General features: G+C 47.4%; 2 protein-coding genes across 10 annotated transcripts in view; one reads left to right on the top strand and one right to left on the bottom strand.

Annotated features, from left to right (window-relative positions):
- Window positions 1–379: 379 nt before the first annotated feature.
- On the top strand, window positions 380–3,488 carry uck1 (uridine-cytidine kinase 1). Its single transcript, XM_088435545.1, has 7 exons — window positions 380–577; window positions 1,147–1,306; window positions 1,372–1,468; window positions 1,898–2,040; window positions 2,103–2,197; window positions 2,261–2,309; window positions 2,388–3,488. The coding sequence occupies exons 1-7, from the start codon at window positions 485–487 to the stop codon at window positions 2,576–2,578; spliced, it is 828 nt and encodes a 275-aa protein (XP_088291671.1). The 5' UTR covers window positions 380–484; the 3' UTR covers window positions 2,579–3,488.
- The window catches only part of rapgef1b (Rap guanine nucleotide exchange factor (GEF) 1b), a 38,961-nt gene continuing 20,054 nt past the window's right edge, over window positions 3,479–22,385 (bottom strand). Inside the window, exons 4-27 of one of the 9 annotated variants that reach the window (XM_088435537.1) lie at window positions 21,272–21,428; window positions 21,119–21,207; window positions 20,679–20,831; window positions 20,022–20,072; window positions 19,234–19,348; window positions 18,649–18,832; window positions 18,058–18,570; window positions 17,188–17,390; window positions 14,431–14,592; window positions 11,872–12,006; window positions 11,248–11,340; window positions 10,275–10,360; window positions 9,915–10,020; window positions 9,570–9,645; window positions 9,411–9,498; window positions 9,218–9,307; window positions 8,711–8,896; window positions 8,541–8,625; window positions 8,383–8,477; window positions 7,517–7,595; window positions 7,312–7,413; window positions 7,133–7,230; window positions 6,543–6,671; window positions 3,479–5,706 (exon numbers count right to left, since the gene is read on the bottom strand). In XM_088435537.1, the coding sequence (XP_088291663.1) occupies window positions 5,556–5,706; window positions 6,543–6,671; window positions 7,133–7,230; window positions 7,312–7,413; window positions 7,517–7,595; window positions 8,383–8,477; window positions 8,541–8,625; window positions 8,711–8,896; window positions 9,218–9,307; window positions 9,411–9,498; window positions 9,570–9,645; window positions 9,915–10,020; window positions 10,275–10,360; window positions 11,248–11,340; window positions 11,872–12,006; window positions 14,431–14,592; window positions 17,188–17,390; window positions 18,058–18,570; window positions 18,649–18,832; window positions 19,234–19,348; window positions 20,022–20,072; window positions 20,679–20,831; window positions 21,119–21,207; window positions 21,272–21,428 (3,226 nt within the window). In that variant the 3' untranslated portion in view covers window positions 3,479–5,555. Of the gene's footprint in view, window positions 5,707–6,542; window positions 6,672–7,132; window positions 7,231–7,311; window positions 7,414–7,516; window positions 7,596–8,382; window positions 8,478–8,540; window positions 8,626–8,710; window positions 8,897–9,217; window positions 9,308–9,410; window positions 9,499–9,569; window positions 9,646–9,914; window positions 10,021–10,274; window positions 10,361–11,247; window positions 11,341–11,871; window positions 12,007–14,430; window positions 14,593–17,187; window positions 17,391–18,057; window positions 18,571–18,648; window positions 18,836–19,233; window positions 19,349–20,021; window positions 20,073–20,678; window positions 20,832–21,118; window positions 21,208–21,271; window positions 21,429–22,385 lie in introns of all 9 variants that reach the window. The other 8 variants (XM_088435536.1, XM_088435539.1, XM_088435538.1 and 5 more) reach the window with 8 other exon arrangements.

Here is a 22,385-nt window from a genome sequence, read left to right on the forward strand (position 1 = left end):
TTTCCTTTACAAATGTGTTGCGCAAATATTTTTCAATACATTATTTTAGAAAGAGAAAAAAATGTATTCTATTCAGTACAAATATTTTTCAATACTTCTTAATATACTTTTCTTTTCGCTGATTTTTTATTTTATCGATTCTAGGAGGAAATGACAAAATTGCACAAATAACTAGTTGCATTAGCGTATGCTGGTGTAACCATCAGCGTTATTTACGTTACATAAATGAATCACTGCTAATCTTTATGATAATCACACAAAAACGGCATATACATTATTCTGGTCATTTTATTCATTCGAATTTGACCGTATTAAAGCCAAAACTCAAATTGTTTTTGGCAACGTGCATCCACGTGACAATCTCGTCACGTCTCGCGAGAACGCGACCCGCTTGTTTGCTAAGTGTTTTTTTGTTTTTCCTCCCGTTGCAGCAAGTTAGCACGCCGCGTTTGAAATCGCGCTTCCTTCTCGCGTCGGGACCGCGATGGAGAGCCTCGCAGCCGCGGCGGAGGCCGAGGAGAGGCCGCACCACCGGCCCTTCCTCATCGGCGTCAGCGGGGGGACCGCCAGCGGGAAGGTTCGTTCCAACCGAATTAGCTCCGGTGCTCGTTAGCATTAGCCGGGTTAGCTTGCGTAGTCTGTCAAAACGGTTGGCCCGCCCACTTACTCGTGACAATGAAAATACTTTCGTGCCGTTTTTCATACATGTCCTCCCATAACATAGCTGTTTTGGAATTTGCGTTTTCAAGCCTTCGCTAGCTTCGAATTCAATTTAATTCGCTCAGATGACCCGCAGGACAGAACATTAGGTACACCTGCATCGTCTCATAACCGCTGCTGTTGTAAAACCAAACACACATCTATTACTCTTTTTAAAATATTTACTCATTTTAAAATACGGGTTAATTTTTTTTATAGATTTTTGGTACGTTATAAGATTGTCTGAAAAAAACCTAAACGTATGTGAATGGGTAAAAAAAACAACAACATGGGATGACGGAACACATCTATGTGGAATCAAGACAAAACATCCGGCCTGGCAAAATTGGTCGTAAATCGGGGCGCGAGACTCAAAATCGGGACTGACCCGGTCTGGTCGGAAATGTATCCCCTCACCGTCTCCTTCTCAAATCTTTTTCGCGGCAGTCGACGGTATGCGCCAAGATCATGGAGCTGCTGGGCCAGAACAAAGTGGACCGCCACCAGAGGAAGGTGGCCATCATCAGCCAGGACTGCTTCTACCGCGTGCTCACCCCCGAGCAGAAGGCCAAGGCCCTCAAGGGCCAATACAACTTCGATCACCCAGGTAAATTTCAGCCCGCGCGCCACTTTGCGACGCTGAATAAAGTCTGCGGCTTTTGGCCCCGGCAGAAGCCTTCGACAACGAGCTCATGTACAAAACGCTGAAGGACATCGTGGAAGGCCGAGCCGTTCAAGTCCCCACTTACGATTTTGTCACCCATTCCAGGTGAGGCGTTCACATCTTAACCCTGCAAAAAAGGCGGCAAAATCAATCGGAATAAAACAGGAAGTTGGAACCTACCAAAAATGTCCCAAGACTTGCGCTGGAGCTTTTCTTCTTATGTGGCTGGCCAGAGACAAAAAAAAAAAAAGGTCAACGGCCAAGCAGCATTCGAGCACATTGGGATTTACGATGAATAAGCTGATCATTTTCAAAATGCCCAATACCGGCGCAGATAATCGTCAAAATGCCCAATATTTGATGTGGATAACACATTTCGACAATTATCGGCGCCGATAATTGTCAAAACGATGAGTACCGCGGTGCACATATAGTTGTCGAAATGCAGAATAATGAACGCCGTCAAAATGCGGGCGCAGAAAATTGCGAAAAGGGCAAATATCCGGGCCGGCAATGGTCAATTTTTTCTCTGAGGTTGGACGAGAGGATCACGGTTTACCCGGCCGACGTGGTCCTGCTGGAGGGCATCCTGGTCTTCTACCCGCAGAAGGTGCGCGACATGTTCCACATGAAGCTCTTCGTGGACACCGACTCGGACGTGCGGCTGTCCCGCAGAGGTACGGCCGCGCCCTTGCGCCCCGTTCCCCCGCGTTTTTTTTTGACGGTCCGGGCGCGGCAGTGCTCCGGGACATGACCCGAGGCCGGGACCTGGAGCAGATCCTGTCGCAGTACACCACCTTCGTCAAGCCCGCCTTTGAGGAGTTCTGCTTGCCCGTAAGCGCCGGCCGCCCGCCGCCGCCCGTCGGACGGCCCTCTAACGCCCCCTCCCGCTTTCAGACCAAGAAGTACGTGGACGTGATCATTCCCCGGGGCGTGGACAACATGGGTGAGGCGGAATTGGGGGCGGGCGCCGTTCCGTTGGGGCAAAGGGGCTGAGGTTTTTCGCTTGCGTTTTCCCGGGCAGTGGCCATCAACCTGATCGTGCAGCACATCCAGGACATCCTGAACGGCGACATCTGCAAGTGGCAGCGGGGGCCCGTCGGCGGGCAGGGCCGCGCCTTGAAGCGGGCCCTGGCGGCCGAGTGCCACCTGCAAAACTCCGCCAACCCCGCCGGGAAGCGGGCCCTGCTGGAGCCCAGCACGCGGCCCCACTAGTCCCCGCCGCCAAGCCGGCCCCGCTGGAGCCCGGCACGCGGCCCCGCTAGTCCCCGCCGCGTCGGGATTCGCCCTTACGCGCTTCGGAGAAATTGGACTCGGAACCCTCAAAATTCCAACGTCGCTCTCAATTTTTCAATCTAAAGTCGGATTTTTCCCATTTTAGCCGTAAATCTGACGTAAAATTCTCAGAATTCAGAAAATTCGGACTTTAGTGACGCTAACGTTAAAGTCAGAATTCCGACTTTAAAAGTCAGCAAAGTCAGACTCAGAATTTTGACTCTCAGAAATCTCACTTGAACGTAAGAACTCTGAGAATCAAAACTGTAAAGTTTTAAAAATTGTGACGCTCTCAGAATTCTGACTTTGAAAGCCGAAAGTGCCAATTTTAAAGTCTGAATTTCGCCATTGTGAGAATTCAGAGGATAAAATCCGGATTTTTTTTTTAAGTCAGATTTCTGACATTTTAAAATCAATGTCATTTTAATCCCGGAATTTGGAGAAAAGGTTTTGTGTCTTCCCAGGTCTTCCTAGTCTCAATTGTTTGGTCAGAAGAGGCAGTGGCCATCTTAAATCATCTTTCCCTGTTGAAGTGAATGGAAAAAGCATTCATTTGTTACATTTTTGCTATGTGTTTCTAATGAAAGAAAATTAAGTATGTACCCTAAAAATGACAGTAGTGACAATTAGGGAGTAAAGAAAGTCTTTTTTTTTTTTTTTTGCCACAGGTCAATTAACTAATAATTGACTTTTTTTTTTTTTTGCACTGAGTGACTCCTTGTTAATATATTCACAATGAGACGATTTTTGTTTTCCACTGGGTATTATGCAACGCCTTAACCACTTCCTGTGTAAAAAGGATATTTGTGTGTGTGAATCCTAATAATAATAAAGTTGATGTATAGAAACAGCTGTTTGTTTTTATTGAGGGCAGTGTTGCACACGCGTTGCATACAGTACAACTGGTCTCCCAATAGACAAAAGGAAATCATTTACACTTTGGAATGACAAATGCCCCCCCCCAACCCCAACAGAACATGATTGCTTTTTTTTTTTTGTGTTAATTTTTTTTGACACATGTCCACAGCACACCATGACGTAACCGATCACAGCATCTTCAGTCACTTCTCTCGCCACGGTGTACGTTTTTGCTGCGCTTTTTCTGGATTTTGAGTGCGTTACGCCACTTGCGGGAGGGACGGCCCACATCTTTCGCTAAGCGCTGACGTCCTTTTCAACAACAAAAGGAGCGGCGCCGATACGTGATACGCTTCGGAAACGCGCCGTTTTTACACAAGCTAGCAAACCAAGCGGCGACGCGCTACTCCCGTCTTTTCTTTTGAGACGGCCGGCGTGCTTAGCTTCAGCTTAACATTTCAATGGCACATCATTTTACACACACATATACACATATACATATATATATATATATATATATATATATGCACATATATATATATATATATATATATATATATACACATATATGCACACACACACATATATATGTATATATATATATATATAGATGCATATAGAGATACATATATATATATATATATATATATATATATATATATATATATATATAAAATACACATACATACACACACACACACACACAGAGCATATGTTGACACACTACCCACCAAAGATTTTGGATATTAGGCAAAGATTTTGGATATTAGGCAACAATGCAAACATGTTGCAAGTAGTGCATGAATAGCGTTGCTGTTGGGCGGAAAGCGTCCAAATATGGGGGCGTTTTTCTTTCAAACCAATACCATGACTCAACTCTTGAGCAGTCCCTGATAACCATATCAATTTCAGCACATGACTCACGGCGACTTCCGCCTTTGAAAAGGTCAAAGGTCAACGCGGCGCGCCCCTTTCACGGGTAAAGCACGGAAAGAGAGCCCATAATTGAGGCGGTTCGCTAGATCTTTTAATCTTTTTTCTTTCATTTCTTTGAAAAGAAGCAATGCTGACAGGCGTCAAAACCTCAAATTTTGGTTCTTAGAATCACTCTGTCCTGTTTCTTAACTCTTTCAGTGCCAAGAATCATTTGAAAAGGCAAATTACGGAGCGCCAGCCGCCGTACGGTATGAAAGATTGTATTGCCTTCTTTAAAAAGAAAGCAAGATTGGACCTTATTCCGGTCTTTCGTAATGCCTGTTTGAAAATAGGCGATTGGAGTGACAGCTATTTTGGACAAAAGGAGAAAATGGGCCTTTAGCGAAAGGATGTGTTTTGTGATCGACAGTGACTTTTGACACATATATACAGCATATATTTTTTAATAGCATCCCAAAAGTCCTTCCCTTCGATAAAACGTGAACAAAAACAAGCCGCGGTGTGTTTTTGATGGCGAAAGAGCAGTTTGCGTATGGGTGCAACTACAATGGCGTAAATTAAGAGGGGCGCCGCCCACGAGTGTCATCTGTCCATTCATTTGAAAAAAAAAAAAAAGTATTAGACACGGTGAAAATTCTCGCCCGTGGCACCGAAAGAGTTAGAATATAAATGCGGAGTTAAAGGGGCGCTCAACCGAAAAGGCCTCGCCGCAAACATTTTGTCCTCTACCGCCCTCTGCCGTTGATCGCGACGCATTGGCCCGAGGGCGCCTCGACGACCATTTCGGCCGACAGCAGAGGGCGCTACTTCTGATTGGTGGGCTCGCGGGGATTCCGCCCGACAGCCGCGACATTTAACAATACGGTACAAAAAAAAACAAAAAAGTCCAAAAGTTGAAAGAGTAATGGACCTCCTCACCTTCCGCGGAGCGCGCTCGGCCCACTTTGGTCCATTTGCGCTCCCCCTCGGTAAGAAGAAGAAGAAAAAAAAAGTCTCCCGGCGCCGACCCGGCCGGGGGCCTCCGGTTGCGGTTCTCCCGCCGGGAACGTCTGCCCGCCTTAAAGTGGAGTTAGTGTCATTGAAGCACAGTCGAAGGTCACGTCTTTTCCTTTTCCTTTGCGTTTTAAGTTTTGTCGTCGCGCTCCGTCTTGCGGCGGGCGATGTTGCGCGGCTTGATCTTCAGCGACAGCTCCCACAGCGCCTCCTCGGCCAGGTGGTCGCTGAAGTCGTTGAAGAAGGACACGATGTCCTCGTTGCGTTTCAGCTCGTAGTGCCTGCCCCCGCCCCCCCCAAAAAGACCCTTATTATCAGGATTATGCGCCCCCTCTTACATGTTCATCAAAAACAGGAAACTCTATTCGCCAGTGGGACGGACCCCCAAAATCATCTTACCTACAGTATTTACATCACTTCAAATGTATTGGTATTTTCAATACTGTCCAATATCATATATACATAAAAATTCAGCTCATTTTTAGACTTTTAAAATTGCGGGCCGGATCAAGCACGTTTGCGAGCCAGAATTGCCCGCAGGCCGTATGTTTGACACCCCTAAGTTAAGCGGTCAGCAGCAGCGTTCAATAACAGGTACTATTTTTAGCAAAAATAATCCATTACTTTAGTACTGGTCTTCAATTATTCTAGGTAGTTAAGTACTAAAGTAATCTCTTAAATTTTCCATCTGTCCAACTACTTTAAAACTTTAGCACCTTATTGATTTTGGATTGATTATCAATCGTACAATTTAGGTCATTGAGTGCTAAGGTCATCAATTACTTTTGGTACTTTAAGTACTAAAGTAATTCATTGCTTCGATACCCAGTCAATTTTCCATAAGTTATAATTGTGTGCAAAATAATTGATCCATTTGTAATTCATGCGAAAGTAATCAATTGCCTCAAGTAATTTCCTCCTAAAATCAATGACCTAACTACCTTAAGTAATGTATTAAGTACTAAAGTGATTCCTTACTTTTTTAACGTTATCTTAAGTCATTGATTACTTAGAAAAGCACGGGCGTCAAACTCAAGGCCCGGGGACCCGATTGCGGCCCGCCACGCGATACTTGAGGTTTGCCTTGGCGCTGCCGTTTTGGTTAGCAAATACGCACACTTGCTGGAAGCGGCGCATGCTGTCCAGGATGTTGAACTGCTGCCACCGCTTGGAGAAGTTGACTTTGCCGTCGATGAGGTCGGGGTTGCCCAGGTGCACGAAGGTCAGGTCCTGCAAGATCAGACCCCTGCGGGGGAGGAGACACAAGTGAAAAAAAAATAGACGGCCTATCGCAGGGCGCATATAGAAGAACAACTATTTACACATCTGGAGTGTCCTATAATCTACCGCGCATGTTCTTTGGGAAGAAAACCCAAATGGGCACGGGGAGAACACGCAAACCCCACTCAGGAAGGAGCCGGAATCGAACCCGCGACTTCTGAACTTTGATAGGGACGTGCTAACCGGTTTTTCGATGCCATTTCATTTTCAGACTGATGCCGGTACAGGTACTCAATTCTAAAGCGGTCACCGATACTAATAATAAGTACCGATACCGCTAGTCCCGAAAAACGATTGCAATTTTCCTTAAAACTACAAAGTCATTTTCCTATCGTTCTTAATTTCGAGTTCCTAATGGTTAAACCGCCAAAATCGGGCGTCCGATACCCGGTAGCCGGCCATCTTTGCGAGAAGCCGTGCACTTACAAGTAGGGGATGCAGGGGGGCTCCACTTCGGCCAGAGCGGCCCGGTACGCCCGGAACGACGACGAGCTGTCGATCAACGTGCAATATTCCTCCAATCCCTGATGGGCACGATGGACGAAAGAAAAAAAAAAAGTGAGGAAATAACACAAGACCTGATTGCTTTTCCTTGATGCGCTCACCTCCGACGTCTGCTTCTGCCACTCCAATCTTCGGATGGGGGCGGAGTCGAGCGCCGACAGGATGGCCAGGTACGAATTGAAGTTGTTCAGCTTTCTTAAGTGCTGCCCGGAAAAGAATTTAAAAAAATTAACCAATCAATCAACTTTCACAACTTGGACATTTGTTTTTGTGTGTGTGTGTGTGTGTGTGTGTGAGAGGAGGCACCTTCATGATCTTGATGAACTTGAGCAGCAACTTCTCCCGGTCCTGGGCTTTTTCTTGCTGGATGATTAATGAGCGCACCCTAGAGGACGCAGACGCTTAAAACGGCAATTGTGCTAACAACGCTAACATCAGGCGCCACAAAGTGTTATGTTACTTATGTGTTTTTATGCGAATATGTGCAACGAAAGCCGCGGCTAATGTCAATTTGATCTGATTTGTTCTACGGTAAAAATTGTTGCTGGGAAGTGTGGATGAAACGAGTAAAGCTGAAAAGTGGATGAGCAATGCAAAAAAGTATTGTTTTGTTGACGGACAAGGCGACATAATATCGAATGATAAAAATGCATCGCCAATTGAGAACTGTAGTGTTAACTGTGACCACTGGATGGCAGTGTTGCCAAATATACAAAACAGATATTACGTACTTGTAATTCTAAGGAACGGAACTCAATATTTCATATGATAGCACGAGGTTTACTTAGACATAGCGTACGATATTCTGTCGGCCTTGAAAGATGAGTGGAAATGCGAACTATAAGGGCGCTCGTGAGGTTTCCTTCTTTAAAATGTTACGTAATATATGGAGGTAGCTCAAAAAAAAAAAGTCGAATTACAGTTGCTGTCAAGTCGAAATTTCTGATTTTGAGGGAAACACGGTTAAAGTTTTGTCACATTCATACCACCTCCCTCCCTTTCATACGCTTGGATTACAAATTGGGCCTTTTGGCTGCTGGGAAAATAAATTTAGATCTTAAGGACATTGTTTTTGTAAAAATCCCCAAAAGTGACATTTATGTTGAAAATTCATGCGTCTGCTTTTGTGAAAAGGCGTCGCATTTTTTCTTCTTTTTTCTTTTGCTTCTCACCAGTAGCTCATGTTGTTAAAGTGCTCCGTGAACTGGGTCAGGTTGGGACTTTTCTCTTCGTTTTGCTCTTTGGCCCAAAGCAAAACCTCGGGAATCTGAACAAAAAAAAAAAAAAAAAAGACTCAATTGCAGAAAGTAGCAGGCGTGGAGCGCCCTACCTCAATTTTGTAGAAGAGCTCGGCGTCGAGAAGCGTGAGCTGGTCTGCGATTTCGTGACTGCGGAAATCGTGCAGCGTTCCGGGCCTGGCGGGACGATAGCGACGCAGGCGCGGGCGGAGGTCAGCGTTTTCGGAGCGCGCCGAAGGTCGGGCTGGGGCGAGCGCCTCACCTGGCCGAGACGCCGCGGGCGGCGAGGGGCTTGAGCGAGTTGGTGTAGCGCAGCAGCTTCTTCTGCTCCACCTTGTCCAAGATGTTCTTGCGGAGGACGCGGGCCAGGCTGAGCTCGCCGTTGCAGACCAGCGTGAAGACCAGGTCCATCAGCTGCTTCAGGATGTCCTCCGTCAGTTCCACCAGGCTGAAAGCACACACGAGTCTGGCTCTTCCGAGAACATTCCATCGCCGTTGTATGGAGTGGTGGCGCCGGTGGCTTTTCTCGGGATTTATTAGCGCCACGCCGCGGTTTTGGGGTGTCAACACAAAAATTTCTATCGCACCTCGGTGGCGAGTCGCCGTTGAAAGCATTCGTGCAAAAATCAGGGGAAACGCATGATAATAAAACATCGGGTGTTCGGTTCAAATTCAAGTTCAATTTCCCATTTTTAGTGGCAGTAAATGAGTCTGACATGGGCTAAATTTGACACCTATAGGGTGTGCCTCTCCACCTCCTATTACTCACCAGAGTTCGTCCACCACTCGCACCAAGACAAAGAAGGTGTTCTTGCTGACCCGCTTCTTGAACGTGTCTGGACTGTGGCAAAAACTCGTGTATGTGCTTCGTGGTCAAGGAACTTCACAAGTGTACAATATGCTGCGCCTCGTCATTCGCAGCTTTTTGTTTTTGGTGAGTGAGCGTTACCCAAGTAAAAGGATATCTGTAGTGTAGCTTCTTAATGAGGTCCTCGGGGGTAATAAACGTCCTATATGTGGTCAAAAAGGCTTCACAGTACAAAACCAGATCTGCGGGGCACACGTCACTTATTATTTCCCGCGGCGAGACAAAGAAAGGATGCGCGAGGACTCGTCTTTACCTTTGCGGTCCGTCTCTGTGGCGTGGACTAATAAAATGTCTCCCGATCCAGCGCGCACATCCGGCCCGTCATCATTCTGGGGGGGGGGGGGGCAGATTTTGAGCCTTCTAACAATTGCATGGGTTCACTGTACAATATCTTGTACACGTTTTCCTCAATTTGTTTGTTTTCAGTGACTGAAACAACCTCAACAGTGACTCATAGTGACCTTTGACCTGCACTGAACTGAACTAACAGAAAAAAAGACAGCCGGTGAAGCGGCGGGACATGCTTCCGTTGCAGACTGGTGGCTAAAAAAAAACAACAGAAGAAAAAAAACCAAAAAGTAGGTTTGGGTTGTCTTACTTCCTGTTTTAGTGTTATCCGGCTCATGATCTCCTTGTGATCGATGAGAGAGAGCTCGTCCACGATGTCCTCGCTGTCCTCTGCCGACTCTGCTGACTTTTGTCTCCTGGGTGGGGGTGGGGGGGGGGATATATAGAGATATATTTTTACGTTTTTAAGAGATTTTTTTTTCTTCTGAAAGAATGCCGAAAGCGGCTGAACCGCATGAATTAAGAACTAAAGTAGTCACTGAAGTAATTACTTAGAAAGTATGAAATGAACAAATTATTTTAGTACTTAAGTACCTAGTGGAGTAATTATCCAGCCAGTTTTGTTTTACAAACCCCAACTTCTATCTTCCGAGCCGAAAGGACACTTTACCTTTCCGCTTCCATCGCCTCTTTGCTATTGGTGGATAACGTGGGAGGGGCGGGGTCTTGGAGCGCGCCGTCGGCCGTGATGGTTTCCTGAACGAAAAGCAAAGGGACGTTCAAGGAAAGGTGTTATGAAAACTTCCCACACGACCGTGGCGATCAAACAGCAATATTGAAAGACATCACCACTGCACGCCCAACTTGGTACCATTATGGACGCCCGTGCCCGTGTCCGCTTTACACACAACACAGCATGACATGCTCCACTGAACACATTAGCCCAAACACCAAAAGGATTAGCTACAACTGCAAACGGTATTCCGACAATCGGTGGATCGTTCCTTCTTGACGTGTGCAATTGGCGGAAAAAAAAAAATCACATTCATTCATTGAAAATTAAAGTCATTCACCGTCAGTGCGACAGTTTAACGTCTATAATCGTCAACGGTAGTGAACGACCCGGTAAAAACGGATCATTGACGTCTATAAACGTCAATGGTAGTGAATGACTCTATAGCCGTCAACGGCGGTAAACGACCAGGTAAAAACAGCTCATCAACGTCCATAGCCGTCAAAGGTAGCAAACAACCGAGAAAAAACGGATATCAACATCACTAGCCGTCCGTGGTAGCGAATGAGTTACCGAAAAGAAGGAACGATACACATATTGTGTCCAAACACCAAAAAAGGAAAAATGACAACCACATAGACTCACTGTCCCACATGCACGAGTTTTTCACAAGGATAAGGAGGAAGTTCATGGAAAACCTGCAAGCTACTTTCACATTTTCTTTAAAGCAGCGACATGGGAGGCGTTAGCACGATTAGCAAAGGGCGGCCATGTTAAGCAGCCTGAAAGGAAAGCGAAGAAGCCATGCGCGTCGCCACACTGTCGCCGCTACGCCGCCACTTCCGGAGGTTTTTTTTTTTGGCCTCGGAACTCCGAAGCGACGGGACAAGTCCATCTGGCTCCTACTTACTCTGAGGGAGAGCGGCAGCTCGCCATTGGCCTGGCTGGACGAGTACAAGTTGACGTACTCGCCCTCCCCACCCTCGTCATTTGCGCTCTCGCTCTACGGGAGGGGGGAAAAAACCCAGACGTGAGGCAGCGTGAAGGGTAGGGGGGGTGAGTGAGGGTAGTGGGGAGGGGGCGTCCTGGCTCGGCATCACCGTGACCGTTAGGTGTCGCTGGCGTGCATGCAGAGTAGGAAGACATGCTCGACCGGGATCGGAAGCGGACGTTTGGTCGGCCGCGTTGGGAACCGCCGCGCATCTTCAAAAGTCAGCATGACAAAAAAAAAACATGTGGTGTCCAAACTGTGGCCCGGGGGCCATATGTGGCCCAACATCCATTCTCAAGCCCCCCACAGCATTTATTAAGAATGTTATTTTTTACAAATATATTCATTTGATATTCTTGTAGAGCTACTCTAAGTAAATGCGGTTTCGATTGGGTAGTGGGTAATCGGTGAACGATTTGGAACACAGCCAGAGCGATCGGCGGCTATATTTCATCGGGTCAAGAGGTCACAGCCGGCAGCTTTTTTTTTTTGTCCGAAAAATCAACGGCCAACGCGGACCACGCATCGGATATCCGTCCTCACCACATGGAGAGAGTCCCCGCGAGACGACTCGGAGGGAGGACAGGCCGCCGCCGAGGCGGCCGGGCCGGACGGCCCCGGTCCTCCCCCGCCGCCGTCGGGAACGCCCGCGCTGGTCAAGGCGGCCTGGTCCACGCTCTGCGGCAGGCGCCGAGAGCGGAAGCGGGAAAAGAGGAGGAGGAAGAAAACAAAGAGCCAAGAGATCAGATTGCTTGAAGGAAATAAAACCAGCGGGGCTGTGGAGAGTCGAGGTGAGATGCGGAGGAAACGCTTTGGATGGATGGCAGGCGGACCGGCGGCGGGCGTGAAGACCAATGCGATGCGCGGCAATCGGGAAGTGCAGAGCGGACATCGCGTGGTGGTTCCGTTTTCCCCCAAAGGCCCGTTACTGACTCTGGAAATCAATTCTCCTGCTCGCCTTTTGATTTTGTTGTTGTTGTATTGCTCTTATTTGTAACTGAAGCGGCTAAAAGCGCTCGGCTCTTCTTTCCTTCAAAGTCGAACTTGTAATTTGCCACTCTTGTCAGCAGAGGCCGCTATGGGCTGGATAAAATAACCGGCTGGTGTATTAAAAGGAATTGGATGCTCTCGATAATAACTAGGGGTGACGTTTTGGTCGTTTCACATACGCGCACAAATTAAATTTTTTTTTAACTTATTTGGCCAAAGGTGATGGTGTAGCTTTAAGAAGAAACGCGTGTGTGCCTGCCAACTGAAATGATGCGCGTCTACTCGCAGTGAGCTGGGCTTGACCTGTGTGAACACGTTGCACATACCTGCACACACACACGCATCGCTGACAAATGCATGCACACACAAACAAGAAAGTAGAATTACTTGACAGCAAATGCTGCTCTGCTCTTTTCTGCAGTGGATTTGGTTATTATGTGGATTACATTCTAGATGGCAAAAATTGTTAGTAGAAAAAATGTCACCCCTCGCTCGTTCGCACTCTCTTGCTATCAAAAAATGGAAGCCCATCATATAAATAAGGACGTTCGATACCACTTTGTTCAGAACGATACCAAGAGTAATCACAGATAGCAAGCACGGATACCAATAGTACTTTTGATATCCATCCCTCCAAAAAACACAGATACATTCTAATATTAATCAAATATTATTCCTTATTTGTTATTTCCTCGCGGCCGATACTACTTAATATTCCAATTTCATTAATATATAGCGTAGTTACTTTTGCTATTATCACATTTTTTGTACATAAAGGGCGCCCCCCCCCCCAAAAAAAAATACACTGTGTATGTATGGATAGAACATTGAACATTGAAAATCACTAAACGTTATTTTGAATGAATTTTGTTCATATTTTCATGTACAAATGCGCCTGCTTAAAAATCCATATCAATGTCATGTGACACACCCACGCAGGAATAACCCAGTGAACTGACACATGCAGAGCACCTTTCCACGGCATGTCCCCGCTTCCCCCCGATCTAAACAAAACGCCCCCGGGGTGCGAGGAATGCAAACATTGCGCACAAATGCACGAAGGGGGGAAAGAAGCGAGGGAGGAGCGAGGAGGAGAAGAAAAAGCGATGTGGAAAGATGAGCAGAAGCGAGAGGAATGTGTTTTCCATCAGGTCCATCTGCTGCGGCATTCCGCGGGAGAGACGCGCCCCCGCCGCCCCACCCAAGGGAGAAGCTGGGACGCCGCGCTACGGGGTCAACAAAGAAGCAGAGCGTGGCCTGCTGCTGGTCACCAACGCGAAGTCGCCTTTACATATATATACATAATCTTTATGTATATACTGTAATCCCTTGTTTTTTGCACTTAATGGGGACCGGAACCTATTTATACTTTACATGTTTAAGACAAATATTTCTTAAGTACACATATTTACTGAAATCTTACATTATTAAACCTTATACACTTACTGTACTGTTATCCCTTCCCTTCCCATCCCTTTGGCCGCAGTCTCACGGAGAGCCGCGGTTATATTAGCCGTACTCGGAAGTCTAATTCGAGTGAAGCCTGCAGCTGACCAAACACGATGACAATCAAAGTTTATACTTGAAATTCCAATTTATTACATGAGAAATCTAGGTAAGACCGTTACAACGCTCCGCTGCAGCACTGCTCTTTCCTCCTCTTCCTTCGCGTCTACTCTGTGAGGGAGACGGGCTCTCCTACAATACACGCGATTGGCTCCCGGCGAGACCATCGACCAATGAGGGCAGGAGTTGAAATCTACTCCCACCCCAACTCCTGTCACCTATGTCATATACGTGTGTATATATGAATATATGCATATATACTGTATATGTGTGTATACACTGTATGCATTTGTGTGGGTATATACGTATATGCAGTGTGTATAAGAAACGTATATGTACGCATATATATTCAGTATATACGTAGATATACGTATATGTACACACTGTATGTACTTTTCCCATATTATGAAAAATGTCCCCATAAAATCATGCAGCAAATCAAACAAGGCAGCCACAGCGAAGCAACGATTGACGAGCGACAATGGGTGAGGGAAGGGGTGGGGGGCGAGGCTGAAAGTGCGCGCCGTGTCACGTATGGACACTCACCGTGGGCGTGGTCAAGGCGGCTTGGCCAATCAGGTAGGAGTTAGAGACGGACATGCTGAGGCCCAGCCCAGAGCCCGCCTCCTCCATGGCCGCCACAGACGGCTGGAGGTGGCAGGACAGAGAGGAAGAAGACGAGGAAGAGGGGGAGGAGGAGTGGGAGGCCTAAAGGTCCCGCGTGGAGCAAAGTCCAGGGACGGGGGGGAGTGGGGGGAGGAAGCAAAAAGTTGATTACATGAGTGAAGCCGGAGAGAATTTACCGGAGTTAAGTAGTAGAAATTCAGTAAGGGGGAGCGAAAGGGTGTCAGAAAGCTGCTTTGTTTTTATCCATTATCCCCCCCCCCCCCCAGCTAAATCCGGCAAGTTACGAGGCTTTCAGGTGCAGAAAATATCGTCATTAGCGGCAGCTCGAGTAGCGTTTCAGAACTATTTTCCATTTGATGCAGTCCACGATAGAAAAATCCATCTATGGTGATTATGGAGATTCCAAACCAATCATTCATCATTCCTCAAGAATAAAGAATCCATATATAATGATTGTGGAATGATTGAATGAAGGCGCGCACACAGCACAGCCCGAGCGTCATGAGGTTCATCTTCCCTTGAAAGCTCGACAGTCACCTGACTAAAACGCCGGCCTTTCATTTTCCCGTTTTTGGTGACACTCCACTCAACCGTCCTTTAATGCCGGCGGCTTTAAGAGCCTTACGGAATTGAGGCCAACTAAAGCACTTTCCGAACAGGGCCAATATGATCCGATCTGTTTTTTTTTTTTCCTCCCTCCCTCCTTCCATAATTTTGACACGCACGCACAGCAACGGAAATTACTTTCTCAGTTTTTTTTTTTTTTTTTTTTTTTCTCGCCAAAGCTGTACAAAGTCGCTAAAGCGTGTAAGGTTGGAGCACGGGCAAACAGGATTATTACGATGAGTCCAAAACACGAGGCAAGATTATGAGCTCAAACCTATGCTTTTTTTAGAATTGAGTATATTGGGAAAAAGGGATTTTCCATTATTAAACACATTAAGATGTGTGTGAGGTGCCGTTACTAATTCTGCCATGTTCCACTGTCGTATTTGTGACTTTTGAGTGTGTATCGCTTTAAAAGGCGGAGCCTTGACCGCTGAGTGCCTGCAAACGAGTTTGTACAAATGAGTGGGGATTATTTCGCTAACTCAGCGGCCATTTTCCTACAGTTTGATTAATAAAACATTTAAAAGAGCGCCCAAAACCTAGATTGCGTAAAATAAAAGTTTTAATTAGCGATATTAGGCTATGCTAAATTGGCTAGCATTGTTCGTTTTTCTTTTTGCGTCAACTTTTCAAGTTATCAAATTTGAGTCCTACAAGGAATTTTTTCTTCAAAAGGATTTTCTTGGCGGGAAGTGGCCCCCGAGATTGAAGCGTCTTGGAAACAAAGAGTTGCTGACGAACACCCTTAGAAACGCATTAGACCAGAGGTCCCCAACCGCAGGTCCGTGGCCCAGAACCGGTTTTTGGATCAACTGGTACCATGCGAAATACTATTGTTTTGGGAGTGATTTAGTTCATCCTTTAACAGTTATAGATCTGTGCTTTATTGGGCGCAATTTGTTTTTTGGCACCGCCTCTGGCCGCTGTTGATATTACATTTTGTAGTGAGGACGGACGGCGCGGCTTCACTTGAGAACGGTCGCCGTCGGTGACACGCGCTGACCTGCCTCTCAGTCCAATCTGGCCCACAAGTGTCTGTAAGTTGTACTTTCCTCGTAAGAATGTTGTCAGTGGCGATGAAAAGGTCGGGGACGCTTAAAATATAGCTTTAAATAGAAAATGGCTGATGATGTGTGTGGAGTCTCTGGATCAGGGAAGTGAGAAGAAAAAGACAAAAAAAGTTCCCCTTTCTTTCTAGCGCTGCTAAAGATAGATGGACTGGAGTACATGATAAAGTCTTATCTCCAAATGACAGCATCCGAGAGCAGATGTCAGCTTTCAGTCGCAGGAACGGCGATGCGAAGATAAGGGAGCAAATCGTTGGAGGAGATAACGAGGCAGGAGAGCGGCTTCGGAGAAAAGCCGCTGAGGTTTTTCACCAGAAACGTACTTCTCAAATGCTGCCAACCTGGGATGGGCATTTTCCTACCGTTGCTAAGCGGCGACCCACTAAGAGCTTTTAGAGAAGCAAATGCAGTATTCCCTCGCTAAAACGCGGTTCATATTTCACCAATTTCTTTTTGCCCACCACAAAGAGTGTATTAACAGAGAAATGTGACAAAATGTTGGCGCCCGCCTGAGGAATCAACGTTAAGTGTATCAAGCGGGCTTTTACGGCCGTCAAACTACCCAAAAAATACAGGGAAAAAAAAAAAAAAACCCGAAAACAAACAAAAAACAACACGCTAAACGCAAATAAGATGAAAACAAAGGACAAAAGAAAAACAAATGAAAAAGATGCAATGAACAGGAAACAAATCAAAAGCGGATAATAAAATAATCAAAGACGGCACAAAAATAAAAACAAGAAAAAACAAACGTATAAATAAAAAACGAAGTAAATGAAAAACGCATGATACAAAAAAAAGCAAAATCATTGAACTCTTAATGGAAACTACAAGTTAAGGCTGCATAATGAAAAAAAAAAAAAAACGTAAAATCGAGTATAATAGAGGAAAATCAACAGCCGCTTTTGAGCGATTTGCATTTTCCGGACCGTGACCCCATCGGTAAACGAAGGATACGCCCCACACACTAAACACGTTGCAGCGTAGAAAAAAAGCTTACCAGCTGGCGTTGCTTGGGCGGCAGCGCGGGCGGCAGGAGCGGCTCGTGGACCGAGTCGGTGCTGCTGAAGGAGTCGTTGAAGCCGTAGACCTCCTGGAAGCGCTTGTTGCGCTGCTCGTAGATGCTCTCGCTCTGCGGCATCTGGTAGAACACAGACGGCTGCGGCTCCGAGTAGTCTTCCACAAACTGCATGTACTGCAGGACTGGGGGGGAAAAAAAAAGACCATTTTCAAAACTCCTCATCCTACTTTTGACAATCTGCAAAATTCCCAAACGATGGAGCGCTTCAACAAATCCACCTAAAACGCCGATTTTTAATCAATTTTGATTTTGGCCTTCATTTGGGGGCGTGTCTTTGGAGAATTACGCTACAACGTTTCTCAAACAACTCCTATTTTTGTTCAAAAACATTTAATATCACCAGCTAACCTTTTCCCAATACATTTTCATAATTTTAAATGGTGAATTACCTCTCCGTGCCTGTTCCCCCCCCCCTCAAAAAAAAAAGAAAAAAAAAATCCAATGAGCCAGAGCGAAAACCAGGGCAGTAAGACGCTATCTCACGCCGACCCGACAAGCTTCCCCATCGGGCCCAAGCGGATCCATACAATGAGAAGAATGCACGGAATGAGGAGCATGCGCAGGAAGTGATGCGGAAGGCGTGTCAGGAAATGAGCAAAGCTTGCCCCGGCAGCCGGAGCCATTGTAGCGCATCCTGAAATTGGCTTCCTGTCCAAGAGTTCCTTGACATCAGCCACGCCTCTGCGACACACCGGCTATCACCTTATATATTCCTTTCTTCATCAATCAACAATTCAAAATAAACGAAAAACGAGACACCTCCCGACTTTCAAAAATATTTTGACTCACTGTGTCGGCTTTTCTTCTCCGGCAGCGGCGGCGGGCTGACGGGCAGGTCGGCGCCGTCGCCGCAAAGGTACTGCGCCACGAAGACGCCGCCGTTGGTCTGGGGCATGGGCGAGATGGGCGTGAAGAGCGGGAAGGGCGGAGGCTCCTCCTCCGACAGGTTGTCGTACTGGGACGGGTAGCGCTCGTAGAGCTTGCAGCCGCCGTCGGGGAAGGGCGGCGTCTGCGTGCTGCGCCGCTTCTTCTGGGGCAGCGCCGGCGGGGCGCTGATGCGGCACAGGGGGTTGCCCTGGCCCGGCTGCGGCGTCCAGTACTCGGGCGCCCGCTGGGGCGGGGGCGCGCTGAAGCGGGGGTGAGGCGGGTGCTGGCCGGGCACCGGCGAGGACGACTCGCTGTGCGACTCGGGCAGCGGGCTGAGGCAGCCGCCCGGCGGGGCGGGGGCGGGGGGCAGGCCGTCCCCCGCCGACAAGTCCTGATGGAGGAAGTCGTAGTCGGGGTCGTAGTTTTCCGTGTTGTCTGAAAAAGGAGCGGAAAACGAGGCCTCCTGTAGCGTACGTGCCGGAGGCGGGGAAAAAAAAAAGTGGCCGAGCTTACCGAGCGTCTCGCAGCTGGTGTTGCGAGAACACTGACCGCTGTCCTGCTCCATGGACGAGAGCTGCTCGTCCGACTTGCTGAGTTTGCCCATGCTGCTGCAGGGAGACAGGCGAGGGGAGTCCCCCCCGTACGACTGGCTGCCCCCCGAGAAGCGCCGCTGGAGAAACTCCTGCTCCAAGTCGTGCTGCTGGAAGTGACGGGAGGGATGCTTGCGTTACAGACAAACTGAAGTCATATTTTCTCCCCCCCCAAAAAAATCAGACCACAATAGACACAGAAAACTCCCCAATCTAACATTACAATTTGCAATTCTATTACATCCATGCCAAAATTCGCCGTTTGTCAGCGTATTCAAATCAATGCAGCTTCAAAATTGTCAACATGTACAGTGTTTTTCTTCATGTTTTCATTACATTTACCCCAAAATTGCCCATTTGTCAGCCCCAGTTAACAGACTTATAAGGCACATTCCTGTACATTATAAGAGAAACAAACCAGTACAGAAATGAGTCCAAAGCTGCAGGGGATAAGACCTGGTCTTTTTTTTTTTTGGACTTCTTCCGGAGGGACGTGTCTGAAACGGACCTGTCTGTGGACGCTGCAGGGCAAGCTGGAGCCCCGGCTCATGGGGGCCACCACCGCCACCCGCGTCGGCGACGGGGCCGACTGCCGTTTCTTGGGCGGGAGGGCCGGAGGTGGGCTGTTGTCCGCAAAATTCACAAAGGGGGATCGTGAGCAAACACCAAAGCGTAGCCAATAAAATCACACACAAATCCAATACGGTAGAACCTCTGCTTCGACGTTCATCTGTTGAGGGTAAGTATGAAAATTTGTCGATGACATCGTTGTGCTGATGCGCATATAAGCCGATGGTAAAAACAAGTTTGGCAAGTCAATTCGGTGGCTGGAACGGATCAAACGCATTCCCATCCATTTCAATAGGAAACACCGCTTCGGTTCTCAAATTTGTTTGGCTAACAAACGTGAAACAGATGAAGTTTGAAAAGTGAGATTCCGCCGCGCGACGCGGCCACGCGAGGGGACTCTGCGAGCCAGCGACTCGCAGGTATTGTCGGTCACAGCGACGTTCTTGCATGAGTTAGCCGGATATGGGGGCAAGGGGCAGAATGCGAGGTGCGATGGAGGCCGATGAGACCGCACGGCAGCCGCACACACTCATGCATTGGTTCCGTTTGGAGGACCGCCCAACACACAGAGGAGAAAAAAAAAAAAACGCAAATGTTGGAGGGATGAAACCATGCAGGTCCATCCAATCCAGAAGCTTGATGAGGACTTGGGTGTGGTGGGGTGGGGTCAAGGGTCACAGGCTAAGATGTTATCATGGTCACACGTGTTCCATTGGGCTAACATACTTCTCCTTGTGAGTGGGTTTCCTTTGGCCAGCGTCACAACTCAACTGTGCTCTGTGCCCAGAACCCGAAAGGGGAGACAGAGGACCAAACAGGTTGAGACAGCAGGACAGCAAAAACAACGTGAGTGACAACACACTCGCCTTCACACACTTCAATCTTCCCCGAGTCCCAACCGCCCAATTTCACCCAGACGGACCGTGGATGTTCATTTACCCATTACAATATATAAAAAGCTTCCATTAAACTTTGGATTGCTCCTGGCGCGACTAGCCACTAACGTCGGATCCGTAGAGCGGGATCCTCATTCCACATTTTCTTAGTTACACTAAGTGTTCAAAGGACAGCTGTCATTTTTTGATTGCTAAAACAACACATTGGAGTAACCTGTTCAAAAGTGATCAGTAGGAATGGGAACCGTGTCATTTGAGTCTATGAATATGCAATTGAAAAGTCTTCAGCCGGCCCTCGCCAACCTACAGCGGGCACTTGAGTGCCGCTGGCCGCTGCCGCCGCGCCGTTGTACGTGCTTTGGCTCAGTCCAGGTAGGGAAACGCAAATTGAAGTTGTGTGAAACGATTCAAGAAAACCAAAGAGCGTTCTGAACGCTTCGTTTGACTCTTAGATGGAAGGTAGGCACAGTCGAAAAAAAAAGTATACCTGAGCTCTGCCATCTTGGCTTCGGGAAGCGGGGGTTTGGGCGGGGCTACCTCCTCGTCTTGTGTGTCCGAGGGACCCTCGGCGGGAGCCGCCGCCGGGGCCGCCTTGGCCAGCTCTGACTCCCGCTCTATCGAGGGCGCCTCCGAAGTAACGCTGCACCGACGGAGGGGGAATAAATTCAACATAAGCGGGATCAATTTTTGATTTACATACAGTAAGCTAAATATGGATCTTTGCCATCTACAGTATAGCAGCCAAGTGTCCGTTTTAGTCATATTCCTTTGAGCGAACAAAAGATGGACTCGGACGTTGGTTCAGTCTGCTCGCTTCTTTGATGAAAAATAATGCCGGAACAACATCAGCTAACACGAGCTGCCGTTAGCTGCAACGGGCAATGGCCACGAGCCATCTAGCTCGCCGACAAACTTTTGGAGGCTCACCTTTCCGCCGCGGGTACGGGCGGCGCCGGTTTGTTGGGGCTGGTGGGCGACGGCTGCTCCTGCTTCTCAATGGTGAGCTTGACCAGCTCCTGTTGGCGCAACGCCATCCGTTTTGAGCGGCGCGCTTTCTTGCACGCGTCCCAGACGTCTCACCTTGACGCCGTCCAGAACCGCTTTGATGACGTTGGTGACCGACGTCACGTTGTCCTTGTCGTCCAGGTCGATGCCGTCCAGCATCACCTGGTCCGCCCATCGGATGAGGTTGGCCAGGCTTTGGTACACGCGGTTGTGGCAGGAAGACAACGCCGAACTGTGGACAGCGGAAAGATTTTTCTTTTTTAAGCAGGCTCCACTGGACACTTAGCTAACTGCACATTGATTAGATGAAATGACAAAGGCTAGGTGCTTTTCAGAGCAACAGCAAATGAATTAGAACATGAAGCAATCTGCGTTTAAATTGTATTGCGATGACGTCTTTGCAAAACGCGGTACGCCTTTGTTAGGTTTTATACGAAACGCGACACACTTTACTGAGTAAGGAGCCATAAATAAAACGACCCCTCATCTGGAATTAGTCGCTGAGCAAAATATGCTTAGAGATAAGAGACCGACCATTTTTTACGGCCCTTCAAACATTGGCCGAAAATTATCGGCCACATGTCTGATATTTGCCAATTGTTTTAACTTATGTACACTTTCAAATTGGCAAAAAAAAAAAAAAAAAATCCATATGTTCCAGAGATACCAATTAGTTGCAAAAGTAAATAAATCGAATATAAATTGCATCCTTTTTTTTTCATCCCGAAAGTGCTTTGCACTGGTAAGGAGGTCTGAAAACATATTAAAAAAAAAAAAGGGTTGAGGTGCAATGCCCTAGATTGTGGATGGTAATTCCTGCGATTGAACGAGGGCTCTCTGCAGTTGTTGTTTTGCAGGTAATGTCTGCAGCTTTTTGAGAAAACAACAGCGAGGTGTGGCAAAGACCTGCCACGACACGCCGCTTTGGTGTCATGACACGAGTTGGCCTCATATTGGGCTTGAAAGAAAAAAAAAATCCACAAATTTATAGATATGCATCAGACCGGGCTCGAGACAGCCATATATGAGTCACGCAGATAAATCTTGAATATATGAAGCGGTTTTGGCTTGTTGGTGCAGCGTGAGCTCATCACAAAGTCATTGACGATTCGATCTGTCTGAAAAAGACTAAATCGGAGATGTGCTACTCCTCTACATTGTAAAGTTACAACCAGGTTAACATTACAAA

Source organism: Hippichthys cyanospilos, chromosome 15 (genome assembly GCF_059441005.1).
Source record: "Hippichthys cyanospilos isolate Australia breed blue-spotted pipefish chromosome 15, RoL_Hcya_1.0, whole genome shotgun sequence".
Lineage (NCBI taxonomy): Eukaryota > Metazoa > Chordata > Actinopteri > Syngnathiformes > Syngnathidae > Hippichthys > Hippichthys cyanospilos.